At 41.5% G+C, this 19270-nt stretch overlaps 1 protein-coding gene across 7 annotated transcripts in view; it reads right to left on the bottom strand.

Annotated features, from left to right (window-relative positions):
- The window catches only part of LOC144679973 (focal adhesion kinase 1), a 531813-nt gene that overhangs the window by 47843 nt on the left and 464700 nt on the right, over positions 1-19270 (bottom strand). For 6 of the 7 annotated variants that reach the window (XM_078540999.1, XM_078541000.1, XM_078540997.1 and 3 more), the window contains 3 exons: positions 16040-16151; positions 2964-3050; positions 2051-2191 (listed from right to left, as the gene is read on the bottom strand). In XM_078540999.1, the coding sequence (XP_078397125.1) occupies positions 2051-2191; positions 2964-3050; positions 16040-16151 (340 nt within the window). The remainder of the gene's footprint in view (positions 1-2050; positions 2192-2963; positions 3051-16039; positions 16152-19270) is intronic. The other variant, XM_078540998.1, reaches the window with a different exon arrangement.

The raw sequence follows: 19270 nt of genomic DNA, 5'->3' as shown, positions 1-19270 counted from the left end.
CGCTGCATTCTATGTGGTGTAGGTACACTCACAGTGCTGTCAAGGAAGGGAGTTCCAGAATTTTGACCCAGCGACAGTGAAGGAACGGCAACATATTTCCAAGTCAGGATTGTGAGTGGCTTGGAGGGGTACTTGCAGGCGGTGGTGTTCCCATGTGTCTGCTGCTCTTATCCTTCTAGATGGTAGTGGTAATGGGTTTAGAAAGTGCTGCCTAAGGAGGCTTGGTGAGTTCCTGCAGTGCATCTTGTAGATGGTACACACTGTTGCTACTGTGCGTTGGTGGTGCAGGGGGTGAATGTTTGTGGATGGGGTGCCAGTCAAGTGGGCTGCTTTGCCCTGGATGGTGTCAAGCTTCTTGACTATTGTTGGAGCTGCACTCAGCCAGGCAAGTGGAGAGTACTCCATCACACTCCTGACTTGTAGATGGTGGACAGGCTTGGTAAAGTCAGGTGGTGAGTTTCTCGCCGCAGGATTCCTAGCCTCTGACCTGCTCTTATAGCCACAGTATTATGGTAACCTCCAGGATGTTGAATCCCCCACCATCAACAATGGTAACGCCAATGAATGTCAAGGGGCGATGGTTAAATTCTCCTTTGTTGGAGATGGTCATTGCCTGGCACATGTATGGCATGAATTTTACTTGCCACATGTCAGCCCAAGCCTGGATATTGCCCAGTCTTGCTGCACTTGGACCTGGACTGCTTCAGTATTTGAGGAGTTGCAAATGGTGCTGAACATTGTGCAATCATCAGCAAACATCCTCACTTCTGACCTTATGATGGAAGGAAGATGATTGATGAAGCAGCTGACACTAGGACACTACCCTGAGGAACTCCTGCAGTAATGTCCTAGAAGTAAGATGATTGACCTCCATCAACCACAATCATCTTCCATTGTGCTAGGTATGACTCCACCCAGCTGAGGGTTTCCCTTGATTCCCATTGACTCCAGTTTTGCTAGGGCTCCTTGAGGCAACACTTGGTCAAATGCTGCCTTGATGTCAGGGGCAGTCACTCTCACCACACTTCTACAGTTCAGTTTTTTTTGTCCATGTTTGAACCAAGGCTGTAATGACGTCAGAAGCTGAGTGGCCCTGGTGACACCCAAACTCAGCGCCAGTGAGCAGGTTATTGCTAAGCAAGTGTTGCTTGATAGCACTGTTGATGACACCTTCCATCACTTTACTGATGATTGCGAGTAGACTGATGGGGAGATAATCGGCTGGGTAGGATTTGTCCCGCTTTTTGTGCACAGGACATACCTAGGCAATTTTCCACATTGCTGGGTAGATGCCAGTGTTGTAGCTGTACTGGAACAGCTTGGCTACGGGCGCGACAAGTTCTGGAGCACAAGTCTTCAATACTATTGCAATAAAATTGTCAGGGCCCATAGCCTTTGCAGTATCCAGTGTCTTCAACCGTTTCTTGATACCGCCTGGAGTGATATTGGTGCAAAATATTGAAACACTTGCATTTTTGTGCAATTTCCACCCCTTTCCAAATGCTTAATCTAGCTGGAGCCAATATAACTTCAGATCCTACATCTGAAAGATCAGTAACACCCCTTTCTTTTACATTAACATTCCATTTTCAAAATCTATTACATTACCACTGTGAACCAACAAAAAAATTGAAATTTGGCCCATGCTGTAATAAAGTTAATTAACAAAACTACATATTACAAACAGTCTGATAAATGAATTTAACACAGTAATCAATCACAGCACTCAAGGTGATAATATCATCTGAATTTAGAGATTATATTATTGCTTTACAATTCAACCTAAAATATCCAATACTTATTTTGTTTGGATCACATTGTGAAGGATCTCAAATCTTCAGTTCTGTCAAATTCAAGAGATATTTTGCTGGGATCTGGATTAGAATGGATTTATATTTTTTCCAAACTTTCTACCATGAGTTGATGATGGGTTTTTCGAAGTAAGCATCAATAATCACTGCAATGTTTGAAGGACAACTATTGTAAGCTATCAGTATTATTCCAATTAAGCTTCACTGCATTGGATACCTTGTTCACACAACTATATTACCTCCATATTTTGTGGCCAAATTGGAATATCCTGAGGCCTATGGTGATTCCAGGAATCGTGAGCATCTAGTACACTTGCCTGTGCAGTATAAATACTTCCAGGCATGGACGAAATTCCATGTGAACCAGTATATCCAGAAACCTGTTAACAAACATAATTGACTGGAATGATCTTCAGTAACTACATCTACAGATTAGTTTAATTCTGAATTGTCAAGGGAACATGGAATTTTAAACAGTGGATTCTAGAATTTAATACTAGAGTTATATGTTTAGTGGGCTGCAACAAATTTTAAACAGATTGAAGTAGAATATATAAAACATACACACTCTGAACCCCTTAAATTATACTGAGCCAATCGTTTCTTCTCCTTAAGGTCTAATGTACAAGGTATGTAACATAATAAACTTTTATTATGTTGGTAACACACTACAATACTTCCATTGTAATTAGTGGATGTATGAGATTTTCTTTTATGCGTCCTTAATAAGTAAAGGACAGTTAGTGCTGGAAAAAGATGCTTTTTGCCTAGTATTCTGTGGAAACCAATGTTAAGATGACAATATATCATGACAAGCAACATCAAAAGAATGGTTATTGCCAAAATAAAATACTCTTGGTCCATGGCCTCTCAAGTATTAGGTGCTACATTTGGGGAAGTTTAGAATTCCATGTTATACTTATCTCTGCTTTAGACTAGATTAAGATACCACAACTGATCCACTCACATTTTTTCATCAATTTATCAAAATAATCACCAGTCTCAATGAATTTGGAATTAGTTCAGCTGAAGGGAAGTAACAAAGTTATAACGTTACGTGCTCCCTAACTAAGGGGAACAAAATTTCTACTTTATTTTATTACAAATATTTGGTACCTTAGTTTAAGACAATATACAGTGCTTGTTATTTACCTGATAATGATTGTGTTGTACCATGTGTTGTGGACTGGGGAAAAAACCATCACTGGATCTTGGACTTGGGTAGCCTGGTCTACTGGGCTATTGTAGAAAAAGAAATGAAGAGAAATGCATTCTAAGTATCATCCATTGTTACAACTGAGCACAAAGAGACAAGTACTTTCACTGTACAGATAATAGAGGAGGTTAGGTACATGATGTGTGCATTAAGTATGAAAGAAAATTGGTTATTTCAGACAGTTGGCTGGAATATTCCATGTTGGCTATAAGGTTCAAGGTTGATTCGTACTTTTAACTTTCAAGTAAATTTGACTATGAGTCATAAGTCAAATTTTTATCAGATGCAGTTAAAGTGGAGAATTGGCCCTTGCAGGAAAACAGACACCATCTTCTGCAATTATTCAGTGCAGTGGTAGGCAAATTTAACCCTGTTAACTGCAGTAATAATTGCTCGTTCAAACTAGAGACCAGTGACAAGGGTCAAAAAAGATCATTTTTCGACTGTGCTGTCTTTAATCTGTTTACCTGCTGAAGGATACTTTGGATAAGAAAGGATCTGTTTTAAGTAATTTTATTAAAACAAACATACACTTAGAATGTATGTGTTTTAATGTATCATGCAAGGTATTGAATAGTTTCTTTCAGCATGCTAAAATATCATTTACTACTGAGGTAGCCTAAAAAGGTAAAAGCAAAAAACTGCGGATGCTGGAAATCGAAAACAAAAACAAAAATACCTGGAAAAACTCTGTAGGTCTGGCAGCATCTGTGGAAGGGAGCACAGTTAAAGTTTCGAGTCCGCATGACTCTTCAACAGTTCTGTTGAAGAGTCATGCGGACTCGAAACGTTAACTGTGCTCCCTTCCACAGATGCTGCCAGACCTGCTGAGTTTTTCCAGGTATTTTTGTTTTTGTAGCCTAAAAAGGCCCTTGAAAGAAGCCTATATTTAAGCAAAAACATGTTACCAGTAGTTTTTTCAAAGAACAGGATTCTCATCTAGCCATGTTTCAATTGCTGCAACGCTACTAAATTAGTCTTAACCACAATATTTTGGCTGTCTGTTTAACAATACAACAATAACTTCCATTTATAAAGCACCTTTAAATGTATCACTGTGTCCCAAAGCACTTGACAGGGGCATAAGTAACAAACATGAACAGCAAGCCATAGAACAAGAGATTAGGAGTGATCAAAAAGCTGGTCAACGATTTGGGTTTTCAGAAGTAGAGGATGAGAGGTTTAGTAAGGGATTACAAAGTATAAGGTCCAGGCCACAGGAAGCATGGTTGTCAATGTTAAGTGAAGGAAGGAAAAGATGCACAAGGCGGCAGAGTCACGGTGCAGAAGGCAGAGCCAGGGGAACAGAAAGGTTTTGTGGAGGAGGTGGAGAGGGGGGCGTTATAGCTGATGGAAGTTACAGAGATAAGGAGAAGGAAGACCATCAGACACTCAAACATGAGAATTCTAAACTGGAAGATTGTGACCAAATGTGATGTTATAGGAGTAGAGTAGACAGTATTTGATATGGAGAGGATATGGGGTTGGTAACATAGCTCAGAATCAAATAAGGATACCAAGATTGTAAACATTCTGGTTCAGCCAGCAGTGGTCAGGAGGGAAATGGAATCAGTGGCTAAGGTATGGAGAAAATGGCAGAAGCGGAAGACGATAGTTTAGTCTTTCCGACGTTTAACTGGCAGAAACTGCACTCATCTAAGAGTTGATATAACTGCATACACAGTGAAGTCTTAACTGGTCACTGTGCTGCTAAAACTCTAATCTGACCACTGCCAACAACTTCCAAAAACCTAGTGAGGGAGGGAAGGAACTTACATTTATAAATCCTCAACATATCCCGAAGTGTTTAATAACCAATTCTGGAAGTGTAGTCACTGTTATGTCGTGAATGCACCAGCCAAATTGCTCAAAGAAAGATCCCACAGCGAAATGGTAACAAATAAATCAATAATGGCCAATAACAAACATTAGGTGATTTACTAAAGTCATCTCAGCCCTAAACACTAAATGTATTGCTAGAGTTTGTTGATGCAATGTTATTTTCTCTGGCAAGTTTTCTTTTTTGTTTAACATAGGAAAGAGGAGCAGGAGAAGGCCATTTGGCCCCACAGGCCTGCTGCATCATTAATTAGATCATGACTGATCTTCTACCTCAACACCATTTTTTCGTACTATCCTCATATCTCTTGGCATCTTTAATTTCTAGAAATCTTTTGATCTCTGTCTTGAATATAGTCAATGACTGAGCCTCCAACAGCCCTCTGGTTGTAGTTATCATAAAACAGTAACAGACACAAAGCAGTGCTGAATAACCAGCTAACCTGAAGTTAAGTGTCATTCTATCGCACGAATTTACCCCATATCACAAGGAGAACTGAGCACCATTAGTCAAAGCCAATGATTACATTAAAGGCTCTAGGGTTTCATAAGCAATACTAGCAAAAGCTTAAAACCATAATTATTAAATTCTTCTTCCATGGCAATGCACAGAGGGTGATTAGAGGGAAGAATTGGGTAGGAAGTAAAATGGCCAGCTTATTTGTTACCACTTCACAGAATCACACAGTGCAGAAGAGGTCTGCACCAACACGTAAGAAACACCTGACCTACCTAATCCCACTTACCAGCACTTGGCCCACAGCCTTGAATGTTATGGCATGCCAAGTGCTTATCCAGGTACTTTTTAAAGGGGCAGCCCGCCTCCACTACCCTCCCAGGCAGTGCATTCCAGACCGACACCACCCTCTGGGTAAAAAAGTTTTTCCTCACATCCCCCCTAAACCTCCTGCCTCTCACCTTGAACTTATGTCCCCTTGTGGCTGACCCTTCAACTAAGGGGAACAGCTGCTCCCTATCAACCCTGTCCATGACCCTCATAATCTTGTACACTCGTCGTCCCTCAGTCTTCTCCGCTCCAACGAAAACAACCCAAGTCTATCCAACCTTTCTTCATAACTTAAATGTTTCATCCCAGGCAACATCCTGGTGAATCTCCTCTGCACCCCCTCCAGTGCAATCATATCCTTCCTATAATGTGGCGACCAGAACTGCACACAGTACTCCAGCTGTGGCCTCACCAAGGTTCTATACAACTCCAACATGACCTCTCTACGTTTTTAATCAATGCCTCGATTGATAAAAGCAAGTGTCCCTTATGCCTTTTCCACCAACCCACTAACATGCCCCTCCGCCTTCAGAGATTTATGGACACACACGCCAAGGTCCCTTTGTTCCTCAGAACTTCCTAGTGTCATGCTGTTCATTGAATACTTCCTTGTCAAATTACTCCTTCCAAAGTGTATCACCTCACACTTTTCAGGGTTAAATTCCATCTGCCACTTATTTTCCCATTTTACCATCCCGTCTATATCTTCCTGTAGCCCAGGACACTCAACCTCACTGTTAACCACCCGGCCAATCTTTGTGTCATCCGCAAACTTACTAATCCTAACCCCCACATAGTTATCTATGTCGTTTATATAAATGACAAATAATAGGGGACCCAGCACAGAACCCTGTGGTACGCCACTGGACACTGGCTTCCAGTCACTAAAGCATCCACTTGTTCTGTGATCCTGCTGAAGTATCATATCAAATGCTGTCATCAGGTTAAGGGGATTGGAGAAAGGAGCTAATTGGGACAGGGCAGGCAGATGGAATTCAATTCCCAGTTAAGTCATGCATTTTCTCCTAATTTTAATATTTCCATTATAAATGCTTATGTATACAAAGTCAGGCAGCAATTACATCCTCCGTCAATTGAGGTTTTTGAAACAACTCCACTGGCAGAACACCAATGATAATATGTAAAACTTACTTGGCTCTGTTCCAATATAAATGTGCACTCAGGGATTTATAATGGTGCAAGGCAACAGAAAATGTATACATGGACTTAAGATTTTTTAATTTTCATTGGTTGCATGAAAATATTTACACAATAGCATACACTTTCCTGCTCCATCTGTGTCAGCACGCACACCAACTTTCACTTGGGGCAGGATCTTCCGATCGGCGAGCACCCTGCTTCTTTTCTGTTTTCAGGTGGGCGGGGGCGCAGCCGAGTCAGCCGTGTGCCCGCTGACCTGTCAACTGCCTATTGAGGCCATTGAAAAACTAATTAAGGTCGTTAATGGACCTGCCCATCCAACCTTAAGGGCGGGATGAGGTTTCATGAGGGTATTTAAAATTTTAAAGAAAGGTTTCAATAAAACTTAAGGACATATTCCAACTCATGTGACACTGTCACATGAGGGGACATGGCAGGGAAAATTCTTAAACGTGTTCATTAAAAGTTTTAAATTGGAGCTGATCTCCCTGAGGCAGCTTTTAGCCTCAGGGAGATCTGTGCACTCTTTCGCGCACATGCGCAAAAGAGCGCGCTGCCAGCTGAGGGAATCCCCCCCCCACGCCCGCACAGGGAGCACATAGCACTTCCTGGCAGACATCACGCTTGGCGGGTATTAATTGGCCCGCCCATGTAAAATGGCACACCCCCGACTGGGGCACCGATCGGAGGCGCGCCCGCTCCTGCGCTTCAATGTCAAAAATCACCTGATTAGGTAAAGTCACCTGTCAAGGTTGAAAGTCTCCTGCAACATTCATGGTTAGCAAATGAGGTGCAGAGATGCTTAACGTTATAGTTTTGAACTGAAACACAAAATGGTGCCCTCTGGTACCTCATCCAGGCTAATTTATCATCCTTTTAGTTTGAGGCCAAATGCTCAATGATGGAAGGGCACTTGACAAATTGAGAGCACTGCAGCAGAATCCATCCTGTCCTCACCTAACATCCTTGAGTGTTTACCGTCCTTGAAAAGATGGATAGCAAACAGAAGTAGGAGAATCTTGGTTGATTTCCACCCCTTGCCCCTTCTTAATGAAGAGCTGCTGAAATCCATTTCAACATCACAATCATCTTTCCATTTAGGATCAGCTGATTCTGCATAGACCACAACTACTTCCCACCAACTGATTTTAGCAGGCAAATGAACAAACACGGATGCTCACTGATAACATTAAGTACAGGCTGAATGCATTGCTTAGAATGATAAAAAAGTTATAAAGGGTATAATAAGATAAATACTAACTGAAGTTCAGAAAAGTAGATTTTTGGTGTTTAGTTTTTGCTAAGCTTCATGTTCTCTCATTCATTTCTTTAACTTTCAGATAAAACATTTGCTGTTACAATAAATAAGCTGTTACCAGTATCTGACTCATATGTAGAGAAAGAAACTCCATTATACCGTATTTATTATACACATGCACCACACATCATGGCATGGCAATAGCTTTCATGCTAGTAGATAAAAAATTATCAAGTTGCACATGTGAAAACACCAATTCAAGTGAAAAATTATTGCCATCGGTTTCACAGGATCAGAAAGCAGGAAGAAATGATGTAAAGATATATGGATGCACAAAAAGACAAGCAATTAAAAGAAAGAGAAAATTACCAATCTTACAACAGGTTCTCTGTGAAAGGGAGAGCTATAATCGACATGCTGGGTTAGACTGAACACTTAGTTCACTCACTGCATTCAGGAAGAAATAATAGTTGGCATGGACATTACTCAAAAAGCTGATAGTTTTCATAACTTCCGTCAAAAAAATATTTTGTCAATTGGTTAAAGTTGTGGCCGCATTATCACAACAGAAATATGATGTGCCAAGAAGCGGGTTTATGAATTTCCTCAAAAGCACCCTCAAATCTATTGAAGAGTGTGTGAATTTCATCCTTAAGGTGAAGGATGTAAGTGCCATTCATTTTGAGCACTCCAGGTTATGTGTACCACAATTAATTGTGGAGTGAAGTTTTTTCTTTTTTTTATTCATTCATTCATGGGATAGGGGTATTGCTGTTAAGGGCAGCATTTATTGCCCATTCCTAATTGCCCCTTAAGATGGTGGTGGCGAGCCACCTTTTTAAATATCAGCAGTCCATGTTGCGAAGGCACTTCCACAGTGCTGTTAGTTAGGGAGTGGATATTCTTTACTGCTGCAAGAGTGTGCCTCATCACCAGCTTCAAAGCAGTGCAACATTTTACCATTTTCCACATCAGTTGTTTTGTCACTTGTCAATTTAATACCAAACAGGGGTAGTTACCTGGCTAGGCCCACCAGGAAACAGATCAATACTACGAAAGGTGATTTCATATGGAGCACTTAGTGTTCAGACTGAGGAGATACACATCCCATCAATCTGGGCTGGATATGAATCCAAATTGGAGGAATGAAAGGCCAGCGTTGAACTCAGCTGCACCACCCGGTCATTCCCAAAGATGTGCTAATGATCTATTTATTGTTTGGAGAACTTCTTGTTAGTGCATTTTGAATGCAGAACCATGTGTAGCCAAAAAAAAGGGTGTACTAATTGCACTGTGTCAGAGAGTGGTAACAAATGAGTTTGCATCCACAATTTCACCACATAACAGCCATCTATGGAGATGTCATATAGAGGTGAAGTGTTTCTCTGCAGAGAGTGAGGGGAGAAGATTCTTCTGAGATACCCTTGTGACATCTGGGCTTAAAAAGGAAAAAATGAGCTAAAAAGGTGATTTTTCAATTCAATACATAAGGTTGGTGTTAAAGTGCATTACTCCTACCCAGTATGTGCATCAGGTGTAGAAGTTAAAGTGCACCATCATTTAACAAAATTTAGTTCATTTATGTTCATCCTTAACTGGGTGACAATGTGTGTGTTGTTGTTTTCTCCCTTTGCACAGTGAATCCTAACCATTGCATCTCCCTGGGCTCTTCTCCATTTTTCAGGCACCAGTTGTTGTTGCAGATTTACGTTCAGCCTGTCAAAATAAAAGGGATGCAGACGAGCACTCTGTCGGTATGCTGAAGGGGGCAGAGAAGGTCTGCGCCGAGGACACATAGGAAGAAGCCTGTCAGAAGCAGACGCAGTGAATGGATGCTCATAAGCTTTTGATGGCTGTTCTAGACATAAACAAAACTTGGTGTTGCGCTGGGAGAACTCAGGAAAAGACAGACTGTCCAAGCTAAGACTGTGTTGCAAAGATGGCCGACGGGCTGGCTGCAGACAGACACAAAGCAGATTAAAGCAGAAAAGCAGCATGAATCAGTGATTACAAAAATGCGATTCCAAATATATGTGATTACTTTTATGATCATATGATTATTATGGATGACCAATAAACAACGCAAACCAAAATCAAAGACATGCTGCATCAAAAGCATAGACAGCAAACTCAGCTTCATATTGTACATTTAAATAAAGATTGTATTCCACAAATAAAATTTAACACCATAAGCATTAGATATTCCTAGAAAAGAAGGGACTCAAAGCTCCACCCTCTTTTTATCCTAAAGACAAACAGTTAAAATTTTCAATACATACTATTAACATCACAAATGCAGTAGAGGTTTGGCCATTTGGATTTATATATAAAACACACAGATCACTGAAAGGCAAGTTATTTCATGGTACAAGAGTGGTCATTAGTTAAATTAGCTTTGTTGAATAAAAGATCAAAAGAAATAGATGTATCCTGAACCCTGGTAAGGAAAACCAAGCCCGAGAGCAGAGCCGGACCAGGAGGCAGCGAGAGAGGAGTGGCAACCTTGGTCAGATTTAAAAGGAGCAGGAGCTTGAGAGTCAGAGCAGAGATTTTTTTAAAAGTGGGAAGTGAGAGACCGGAGATTTAAAAAGAGCAGGAGCTAGACTCGGGGCTGAAGGCGGCACGAGGACAGAGCGAGAGTTCCGGGGAGACTCGGGGCTGAAAGTGGTGTGACGATGTCACAATTCAAAAAGTTACGCGACGCAGAGGAGGTAGCTGATTGGTAAGTAGGGTCAGGTGAGTACTTCTACTTTTTATTTTAGTTAAACTGCTGCAGTCCATTAGCTTAAACAAAATAAAGCGAGGACTTTGGACTGCAGTGGAAGTGTGTGAAGTGGAATAAGGCCCCTAGCATAATTAGTATTCTTTAAAGGGAGCAACTAATGAGCTTAATCTAAAGGGAAATCATGGCAGCAGAGCTTGCACCCGTGATTTGCCCCATCTGCACTATGTGGGAAGTCATGGACACTTCCAGTGTCCCTGGTGACCATGTGTGCAGGAAGTGTGTCCAGCTACAGCTACTGGCTAACTGTATTTTGGAGCTGGAGCTGCGGGTGGATTCACTGGGGAGCATCCGCGATGCTGAGATTGTCATGGACAGCACTTTCAGTGAGGTGGTCACACCGCAGGTAAAGACTGAACAGGGAGAAAGGGGATGGGTGACCATCAGGCAGACTAGAGGAAGGCAGGTAGTACAGGAGTCCCCTGTGGCTGTCCCCCTCTCTAATAGATATATTGTTTTGGATACTGTTGGGGGAGATAACTTCTCAAGGGAAAGCAGCAGGAGCCAAGTCCACGGGTGGCTCTGCTGCACAAGAGAGGAAGAAGAAGAGTGGCAGGGCTATAGTGATAGGAGATTCAACAGTAAGGGGAACAGACAGGCATTTCTGCGGCCCAAAAGAGATTCCAGGGTGGTATGTTGCCTCCCTGGTGCCAGGGTCTAGGATGTCTCGGAGAGGCTGCAGGGCATTCTGAAGGGGAAAGGTGAACAGCCAATGGTCGTGGTACATATTGGTACCAATGACATAGGTTAAAAAAAAGAGGTCCTACAAGCTGAATATAGGGAGTTAGGACGTAAATTAGAAAATAGGACCTCAAAGGCAGTAATCTCAGAATCAGTGTCACGTGCTAGTGAGAGTAGAAATAACAGAATATATCGGATGAATATGTGGCTGAAGAAATGGTGTAGGGAGGAGGGATTCAGATTCCTGGGACATCGGGACCAGTTCTGGGAAAGGTGGGGCCAGTACAAACAGGACGGGTTGCATCTGGGCAGGACCGGGACCAATGTCCTCGGGTGAGTGTTTGCTAATGCGGTGGGGGCGAGTTTAAACCAGAATGGCAGGGGAATGGGAACCTGAGCAGGGAAACAGAGGAGGGGGAAACAAGGATAGAAACAAAAGACAGAAAAGAAGCAAAAGTGAAAGGCAGAAAAAACAAGGGCAAAAAACAAATGGGGCCATGGTGCAAAATAAAGCTAAGGTGACTAACAAGGTTAAAAAGACAAGTCTAAAGGCATTGTATCTTAATGCATGGAGCATTCGCAACAAGGTAGATGAATTAACAGTGCAAATGGATATAAACGGTTATGAGATAGTTGCAATTACAGAGACATGGCTGCTGGGTTACCAAGGATGGGAACTGAATAACGAGGGGTATTCAATATTTAGGAAGGACAGACAAATAGGGAAAAGAGGTGGGGTAGCACTGTTAGAAAAAGGAAGAAGTCAATGCAATAGTGAGGAAGGATATTGGCTCGGAAGATCATGATGTGGAAAAGGGTTGACAGTGGATAGGCAATGGCTAATATTTAAGGAACATATGCACGAATTACAATTATTTATTCCTGTCTGGCACAAAAATAAAACATGGAAGGTGGCTCAACCATGGCTTACAAAAGAAATTAGGAATAGTATTAGGTCCAAAAAGGAGACACACAAAATTGCCAGAAAAAGCAGCAAGCCCAATGATTGGGAGCAGTTTAGAATGTAGTAAAAGTGGACAAAAATATTGATCAAGAAGGGGAAAATGGAGTATGAGAATAAAGTTGCAAGGAACAGAAAAACTGACAATAAAAGCTTCTATAAATATGTGAAGAGAAAAAGATTAGCAACGACAAACGTAGGACTCTTACAGTCAGAAACAGGGGAAATTATAATGGGGAACAAAGAAATGGCAGAAGAATTGAACACATATTTTGGTTCTGTCTTCACAAAAGAGGACACAAATAATTTCCCAGAAATGTTAGGGAATCAAGGGTCTAGTGAGAGCGAGGAATTGAAGAAAAGCGGTATTAGTAAAAAAACATGGTGCTAGAGAAATTAATGGGGTTAAAATCTGAAAAATCCCCAGGGCCTGATAATCTACATCCCAGAGTACTAAAGGAATTGGCCCTGGAAATACTGGATGCATTGGTGGTCATCTTCCAAAATTCTACAGACTCTGGAGCAGTTCCTACAGATTGGAGGGTGGCAAATGTAACCCCACTATTTAAAAAAGGAGGGAGAGAAAAAACAGAGAATTAAATATCAGTTAGCCTAACATCAGTAATGGGGGAAATGCTAGAGTCTATTATAAAAGACGTAGTTACAGCACACTTGGAAAGTATTAACGAGATTAGACAAAGTCAGCATGGGTTTATAAAAGGGAAATCATGGTTAACTAATCCACTGGAGTGTTCTGAGGATGTCACTAGTAAAATAGATATGGGAGAACCAGTGGATGTGGTTTATTTGGATTTCAAGAAGGCTTTTGATAAGGTCCCACATGAGAGGCTAGTGGGCAAAATTAAAGCACATGGGATTGGGGGTGATATACTGACATGGACTGAGAATTGGTTGACAGACCAGAAACAGAGAGCGGGAATAAAAGGGTCTTTTTCCGAGTGGCAGGCGGTGACTAGTAGTGTACCACAGGGATCAGTGCTTGGGCCCCAGCTATTCATGGTATATATAAATGACTTGGATGAGGGAACCAAATGCAATATTTCCAAGTTTGCTCTTGACACAAAACTGGGTGGGGTTGTGAGGAGGATGCAAGGAGGCTTCAAATGACTTAGACAAGTTGTGTGTGTGGGCAAACACATGGCAGATGCAGTATAACGTGGATAAATGTGAAGTTATACGCTTCGCTATGAAAAACAGAAAAGCAGAGTATTATTTAAATGGTGATATATTGGGAAATGTGGATGTACAAAGGGATCTGGGTGCCCTTGTACACCAGTCAATGAAAGTAAACAGGCAGGTGCAGCAAGTAATTAGGAAGGTAAATGGTATGTTGGCTTTCATTGCAAGAGGATTTACGTTCAGGAGTAGGGATGACTTATTGCAGTTATACAAGGCCCTGGTGAGACCAGACCTGGAGTATTGCGTGCGGTTTTGGTCTCCCTACCTAAGAAAGGACATTCTTGCCATAGAGGGAGTGCAGCGAAGGTTCACTAGGCTGATACCAGGGATGGCAGGACTGTCGTATTAGGAGAGATTGGTTCGACTGGGCCTGTATTCACTAGAGGTTAGAAGAATGAGAGGGGGTCTGATTGAAATGTATAAAATTCTAACAGGGCTAGACAGGCAGGGAAGATGTTACCCCTGGTTGGGAAGTCTAGAACCAAGGGCCACAGTCTCAGGATACAGGGCAGGCCATTTAGGACTGAGATGAGGAAAAAATTTTTCACTCAGAGGGTGGTCAACCTGTAGAATTCTCTATCACAGAAGGTTGTGGAGGCCGGGTCACAGAGTATATTCAAGAAAGAAATTGATAAATTTTTGGAAATTAGGGGCATCAAGGGGTATGGAGAGAAAAATGGCGTTGTGATAGAGGATCAGCCATGATCATATTGAATGGCGGAGCAGGCTTGAAGGGCCGAATGGCCTACTCCTGTTCCTAGTTTCTATGTCTCTAACTTTCTTTGTACTATCACATACTGGTCAGTTTTGATTTTTGTTTTCAAATTAATGAATTCAACCAAATAAATTAGGCGCTTATTAATTTCAAAGCTTCAAAATGGTGGTGCCCTCTCTCCAACTTTTTAAAATTTAAATTCAAGAATTTTGAGGGGGGTGGGTGGTGGGAGGTGGTGCATGGGTGCAGTGCAGTAGTGAAAAGCAGGGTAGGGGGTTCCTCTTGGGGTAGCCTTCAGACGTTGCCTCTAAGCCTGCCTGCAGTGCTGCCCACAGCCCACCCCTCTCCCCCAAATGTAATCTGCTGCCTCTCAGCGTTAAACTGGTCCCAGTCAGCCCCATTCAATTGTCTTTAATAAGCTGCTAGCGACCTAGATTGGCTAATGCCACGTGCGGGCAGGTAGCTCTGTCATCCAGAGACCCCCACCCCATCCTGCCTGTCTAAAATGACCCATGAAACCGACACAGGCAAGCAGAGTAATTTTTAACTCCTACCCATCTCTATTCCTGGCCCCAGAATTTCTGAAATTAAAAATCGTGTGCAAATAGGGCCAGTGGCTCGTTATTGTTCTGCCCTTGCATCAGCTCATTTGCTGCTGAAATCCTCATGCATTGTCTTGCTACTCTAGGCTTGACTATTTCAATATCCTGGCTGGCCTCTCATCTTCCACCCTATATAAACTCGAGGTCATCCAAAATTCCGCCGCTGGTATCCTAATTTGCATTAAGTCCTGTTCACCTATCAGTCTTGTACTCACTGGCTAACATTGGCTCTACTTCATCAATACCTCAATTTCAAAATTACCATCTTTACCTTCTTTTCAAATATCTCCATGGCCTTGCTCAATCCTCTCTCTAGATTTACATCCCTCCTGAGATCTGTACACTTCAATTTTGGCTCTTGGGGTCCCTGATTTTAATTGCTCCACAATTAGTGGCCATGTCTCTAGCTGCCAAGGTCCTAAGCTCTGGAATTTCCTCCCTATTCTCTCTGCCTCACTCTCCCTTTTAAGTTGTGCCTTAAAACCTACCTCTTTAACCAAGCTTTTCGTTAGTTGTTATAATACCTCCCTTCTGTGGTTCAGTGTCAAATTTTATTTGGTAACTCTCCTGTAAAGTGCCTTGGGTCATTTTACTACATTAAAGATGCTCTATTAATGCAAGCTGTTGCGCCTACTGATTTCATAAATACAAACCTATCCAAATATAAAATGAAGTTTTGGAGAAATGTTATTTCATATTTTCCCACCACTCATAGTCAAACCTGAAAACAAATACTGTAGGGTATTTTCTTCCATTGTGGCAAATGGAAAGATAGTTACAATTATCCTATATTATTTACATCCGATCCATCAACGGTAACAAACATCTATTTGCAATTGTAATAAACATATCATTTAATCAATATTTGCACATAAACCATTAAAGTGTTATGGCTTGAAAAGATGCATTATGTCAAACAGGTAAATGAACAAGCAACCAAAAAACACTGCACGATAGATGAATCTTAAGACAATTAGATGTTTTTAAATAGTACAGATAGCTAGTTGGGTTGAATGCGCATGATACCTTCGGAGGGGCTTCATCTGATCCTCCTGAATCCCAGGAAACTGTGATCTGTCGTCTCTGCTCCATTCTCATTCGCTCTTCCTGCTGCACTTTCTCTTCTTCTAATATTGTACTGAAAGAAAGATGATAATATTTATTTTATCTCATATCAGGAAAACAACATTTCCAAGCAAAATCCAGACAATTCACAAATTATCATTTGCATTCTTGCAAACAAATAGCAAATAATGGTGCTAGGAAGCATGAAGTGACCAAATTACTGTTATTTAGCATCTTTATCATATAAAAGCATCTCAAGATGTTTCATAGAGTTGTAATCAGACAAAAATAGACATGAATCCAAAGAATGAGACATTATGAGAAATGACCGAAAATTTGGTTGAAGAGGAAGGTTTTAAGGAGGGTGGTACAGGAGGTAAATTTAGGGAGAGAATTCCAGATCGTGCAACTTAGGCAGTTGAAGGCACAGCTTCAAATGTTGGGAAGTGGCTGATGCTCCCTCCTAGGTGATAGCTTTGAAAAAATTTATTAAGTTTCAAAAAACACAAAACTGTATTATGCTTCGTGACATCACCCTATTAATTGCTTGAGCTCAAAATGGGATTTTGCAACAGTTTTCATCGAGTCACTAAACCCAAAACAATTTTGGAGCAATTCACCCCGAGTTCCAATTGAAAGGAGCATGCATATGCCCTATGCAAACCAAAAATAATCTTTGCACGGACTGATCAACAAAGTGACTTGCACTTTTTACAGTTACATAGCAAAGATAATTAGGCCAGAAAATTGTTTAGGGCCTCTTTTTCGGATGTTATAAAGTGATGTCCTTGAGAGTATAAGCCAAGAGAAACAGGGTCATCCAAAAATGGGCCTCATCAGCATATTCCCAATCGGGGTCCTGAGGCAGTTTGCTGGCTTGGAGAAGGATTACATAGGAATTACAGCATAGAGGCAGGCCATTGTGTCCAACTAGTCTTTTTTAATTCTCTTATGGTATGTGGGCGTCGCTGTCTAGGCCAGCACTTTTTGCCCAACCCTATTTTCCCGCGAGGTGGTGATGGTGGGCCGCCTTCTTGAACCATTGCAATCAAAGTGGTGTAAGTGCACCCACAGTGTTGTTAGGAAGGGAGTTCCAGGATTTTGACCCAGCAACAGTGAAGGAACGATGGTGATATGGTTCCAGGTCAGGATGCTGTGTTGGCTTGGAGGGAAGCTTCCAGGTGGTGGTGTTCTCATACATCTGCTGCCCTTGTCCTGGGTTTGGAAGGTGCTGTCAAAGGAGGCTTAATGAGTTGCATCTTGTAGATGGTACACACTGGTGCCACCCTGTGTCGGTGGTGGAAGGAGTGAATTTTTAAAGTGTTGGATGGGGTGCCAATCAGCAGGCCTGGATGGTATCGAGCAACTTGAGTTTTGTTGCAACTGCACTCATTCAGGCAAATGGAGAATATTCCATCACACACCTTAATACTGTCTTGTAGATGGTGGACAGGCTTTGGGGAGTCAGGAGGTGAATTACTCACGGCAGAATTCCCAACCTCTGACCGGTTCTTATAGCCACAATACTTATATGGCTGGCCAGTTCAGTTTCTGGTCAATAGTAAACCCTAGGGTGTTGATAGTGGGGGGGTTCAGCAATGGTAATGCCAAACAGTAATGCCAAATACATTGGTGTTTAACTGCACCTGGACCTCCTCCCACCCTACTTCATTTAACCCTTTCATCCTAACCTTCAAAGGGAGATTTACGTTGTATCTAACACCTCTATTCAAAAAAGAAGTCAGAAAGCAGGTAACTATACACCAGTTAGCCTAACATCTGTCATAGGGAAAATGCTTGAACCCCTTATTAAGGAGGTAATAACAGGACACTTAGAAAATCATAATACAAGGACATTTAGAAAATCATAATACAATCAGGCAGAGTCAACATCATATTGTGAAAAGGAAATAGTGTTAGAAATTTATTAGAGTTTTTTATGGAAGAAAGGAGCAGGGGAATCAGTAGACACAGTGTATTTGGATTGCCAAGAGGCATTCAGTAAGGGATAAATAACAAATACTAGCCTTGACAGCGATGCCCACATCCCAATAAAAAAATAAAATATAAAGTGCCACATAAAAGGTTACTACACAAGGTAAGAGCTCATGGTACTGGGGAGTAATATATTCGCATGGATAGTGGATTGGTTAGCTAACAGGAAGCAGTCAGGATAAATAGGTCGTTTTCAGGTTGGCAAACTGTAACTAGTAGAGTGCCACAGGGATCAGTGCTGGGGTCTCAACAAATTATGATCTACATTAATGACATGAATGAAGGACCGAGTGTATGCTAAATTTGCTGTTGACACAAAGGTAGGTAGGAAAGGACAGGACCAGATCTGGTGAACCAAGCAGTAAGATCTCGGTCAGAGATCACTTCTAAGCGTCCGACAGTCATCTCAGATCAATCGCCTAAGTGATAACTATGTGATTCAAAATTGTTTTGTTTAAAATTCTCAATAAAGGTGCTGGATTTGCTGTGGGATTGTGTCAATTGTAATTCTTGCTCTTCGAATCAAAGGAAGAGGTCATCACCTATAAATGATTTGCAACATCCAGTTCTAAGCTTGATGAATTCTATTTCTTCAAAACCAAAAGTACAACCACAAACCAAAGCCGATACCCAAATCTGTCAAGTAATTCTCATTTTGAAAGTGTGCCAGAAAATTCACCAGTAAATTATATAACAGCTGAAACATTGTTGGAAGTTGGTATCAGATTCAGTGCTCGCGAACCTTTTGTCTTACATTTGGATTGATCAGGTTCACAAACAAATAAGATGGTCCTGGAGTTTAAATCACAAAGACTAAAGGATCTATTTTGGATGAATGGATCTGCCTATCAAAGAGTTAAAGCACAAAGAATGCACAGAATAAACAGAAAGGTAGATTATGGGCTGAATTTATGTTGTGATAGTTTTAAGGTGTACAACAGTTCAAGGAAATGCGCCACACTGCAAGCCTGACTGACAATCTTAAATTGGTTGTCAGTGTAATTTTTCGCACACTGAGGATTATTTAGCGAATGTTGTCCAATCATGGAATCACATCTAATGTTGGACACTGTGTTTTGAGTTTTGGAAGCACGGGCTGGTTGGGTATGGTCTGTACCTTGCCCGTAGCGAACAGCAGAAGGGACATGCTGCTTGATATGATCCGCATTCTTTGGGACATATGGCCTACATACCTAG

The sequence above is a fragment of the Cetorhinus maximus genome, chromosome 4 (genome assembly GCF_964194155.1).
Source record: "Cetorhinus maximus chromosome 4, sCetMax3.hap1.1, whole genome shotgun sequence".
In the NCBI taxonomy this organism is placed as follows: Eukaryota; Metazoa; Chordata; class Chondrichthyes; order Lamniformes; family Cetorhinidae; genus Cetorhinus; species Cetorhinus maximus.
Note: the sequence above shows the minus strand (reverse complement) of the source record. Positions and strands in the feature narration are given on the sequence as shown.